Here is a 1,912-nt window from a genome sequence, read left to right as displayed (position 1 = left end):
TATACAAGAGTCATGATCATTTGTCAAGTGCAAAGAAAAAAAGAGAGAGAAAGAAATCAGTTTGTGATAATGAAGAGAGAGAAAATATATAATTTGTGTGGTCATAAACGTGTCCGTTGGTGTTGGCCCCCACTCAGTTTTAATCACTTGAAAACTCCTAAAAGTAGTATTTATTTTCCACAACTCTAACTCAGCTTTTTGAGTTATGAATTATAGAAATTGAGAATGAAAACTAAACCAAACAACTTCATTCGGTGTGGGCCCACAAAAAGCGCGTATTGAGTTATGAAAAATGAGTGAAAGGTTCTGAAAAAACACACTAAACCAAACATGGCCTTAATTACCCATAATCTACCTGCAATTTATCGTGGATAGTTACAATTTACCCAACAATAATAAACAGGCTAATCATAGGGAAATAATAAAACGAAGTTTGTCCATATTATTTGCCGACCATTGCTAGCATTTCAGATTGCCCAATATCATATATTGAAATTTTCTGTGGTCATGTGCATCAAAATTAGGACCTAATAGCTGGAGGAACGGATACCTCTGCAACAGTTATAGAATGGGCAATGTCTGAGCTAGTAAAGCAACCACACCTTATCAAAAAGGCCACTGAAGAGCTAGATAGAGTAATTGGAGAGAGAGATGGGTGGAAGAGAAAGACATTCCACAACTTCCTTATATTGATGCAATTATGAAAGAGACAATGAGGAAGCACCCTGTAGCTGGATTACTTGTACCACATTTAGCAATTCAAGATTGTGATGTAGCCGGCTACAAAATCAGAAAAGGAACTAGAGTCTTCATAAACACATGGAGTATAGGGAGAGACCCATCTATATGGGATGCACCAGAAGAGTTCCGACCAGAGAGGTTTTTGGGCAAAGATATCGATGTGAAGGGACAAAATTTTGAACTATTGCCGTTTGGTTCTGGGAGGAGAATGTGCCCTGGCTACAGCCTTGGACGAAAGGTCGTTAGCTCTACCTTGGCAAATATGTTACATGGGTTTAACTGGAAATTACCAGACAATATGAAATGTGAAGAGTTGAGCATGGATGAAGTTTATGGACTCACAACATGCCGTAAATTCCCACTTGTTGCAGTGATGGAGCCTAGACTCTCACTTCATCTTTATTAGTTGCTAATTTCATATGCAATATATTTTCTTTTACCGACCTTGTTGTTACTCCAAGCTACAAAATAATTGGGTCGTAGTCATGAATAAATGTCTTTTCATTTCTTTTTTTAGGGAATGTTATTCATGTTTATGCTGGGCCTTCTATTTAAGAAATAAACCAAAAGTTTTACTAACTTAACAAAATTTATAATTCTTAGGGGGTGTTGGCATATCATAAAACACTGGTAAAAGAAAACATAACCAGTTTAATCAATGGCAAAATTTCCCATCCTACTCCAATTAAGTGTGTTTTTCTCGTTCTTCAAAGGGGACATTGTAGGGACGGTTTCACCTACTTCGAATCTTGGTGCAATGATAAGTAAAGACAAAGTCATGGGTTCAAGCACGGGTGTAACGCCCAAAAAATATAAATAATAAAAATCTATTCAAGCTAAATAATTCATAAAAATATTAAATAAATGCAACCAGCAACCTAAAATATCATTACAATTGTCAGAGCTCTAATCCTATCAAAGATAAAATATTCTCAAAATAATTCTCCAGTATAATATTTAATACTATAAAAATAATCATAAAACCCTCAGTTCCACAAAATAATTTTGTAACTGTTATCTTCCAAAAATCTCTACTCTAATGATCCTTTGAATGTATTTGCTAGGGAGGACAAAAAATGGAGATGAGATAACTCAATAAGTGAAATTCATTAACATTGGGGTGTGAGAACAAACATTTTTAAATAAATAATTCATACAACAAAGTTATAAC

General features: G+C 34.8%; 1 protein-coding gene across 1 annotated transcript in view; it reads left to right on the top strand.

The window, feature by feature from the left end:
- Positions 1–1,257, top strand: part of LOC111993011 (trimethyltridecatetraene synthase-like) — an 11,719-nt gene extending 10,462 nt beyond the window's left edge. Inside the window, exon 5 of the mRNA XM_065769684.1 lies at positions 635–1,257. Coding sequence (XP_065625756.1) covers positions 635–1,147 — 513 coding nt within the window. The 3' untranslated portion in view covers positions 1,148–1,257. The remainder of the gene's footprint in view (positions 1–634) is intronic.
- Positions 1,258–1,912: the final 655 nt, after the last annotated feature.

Source organism: Quercus suber, unplaced genomic scaffold (genome assembly GCF_002906115.3).
Source record: "Quercus suber isolate HL8 unplaced genomic scaffold, Cork oak 2.0 scaffold_1272, whole genome shotgun sequence".
In the NCBI taxonomy this organism is placed as follows: Eukaryota; Viridiplantae; Streptophyta; class Magnoliopsida; order Fagales; family Fagaceae; genus Quercus; species Quercus suber.
This window is presented reverse-complemented; position numbering and strand designations above follow the sequence as displayed.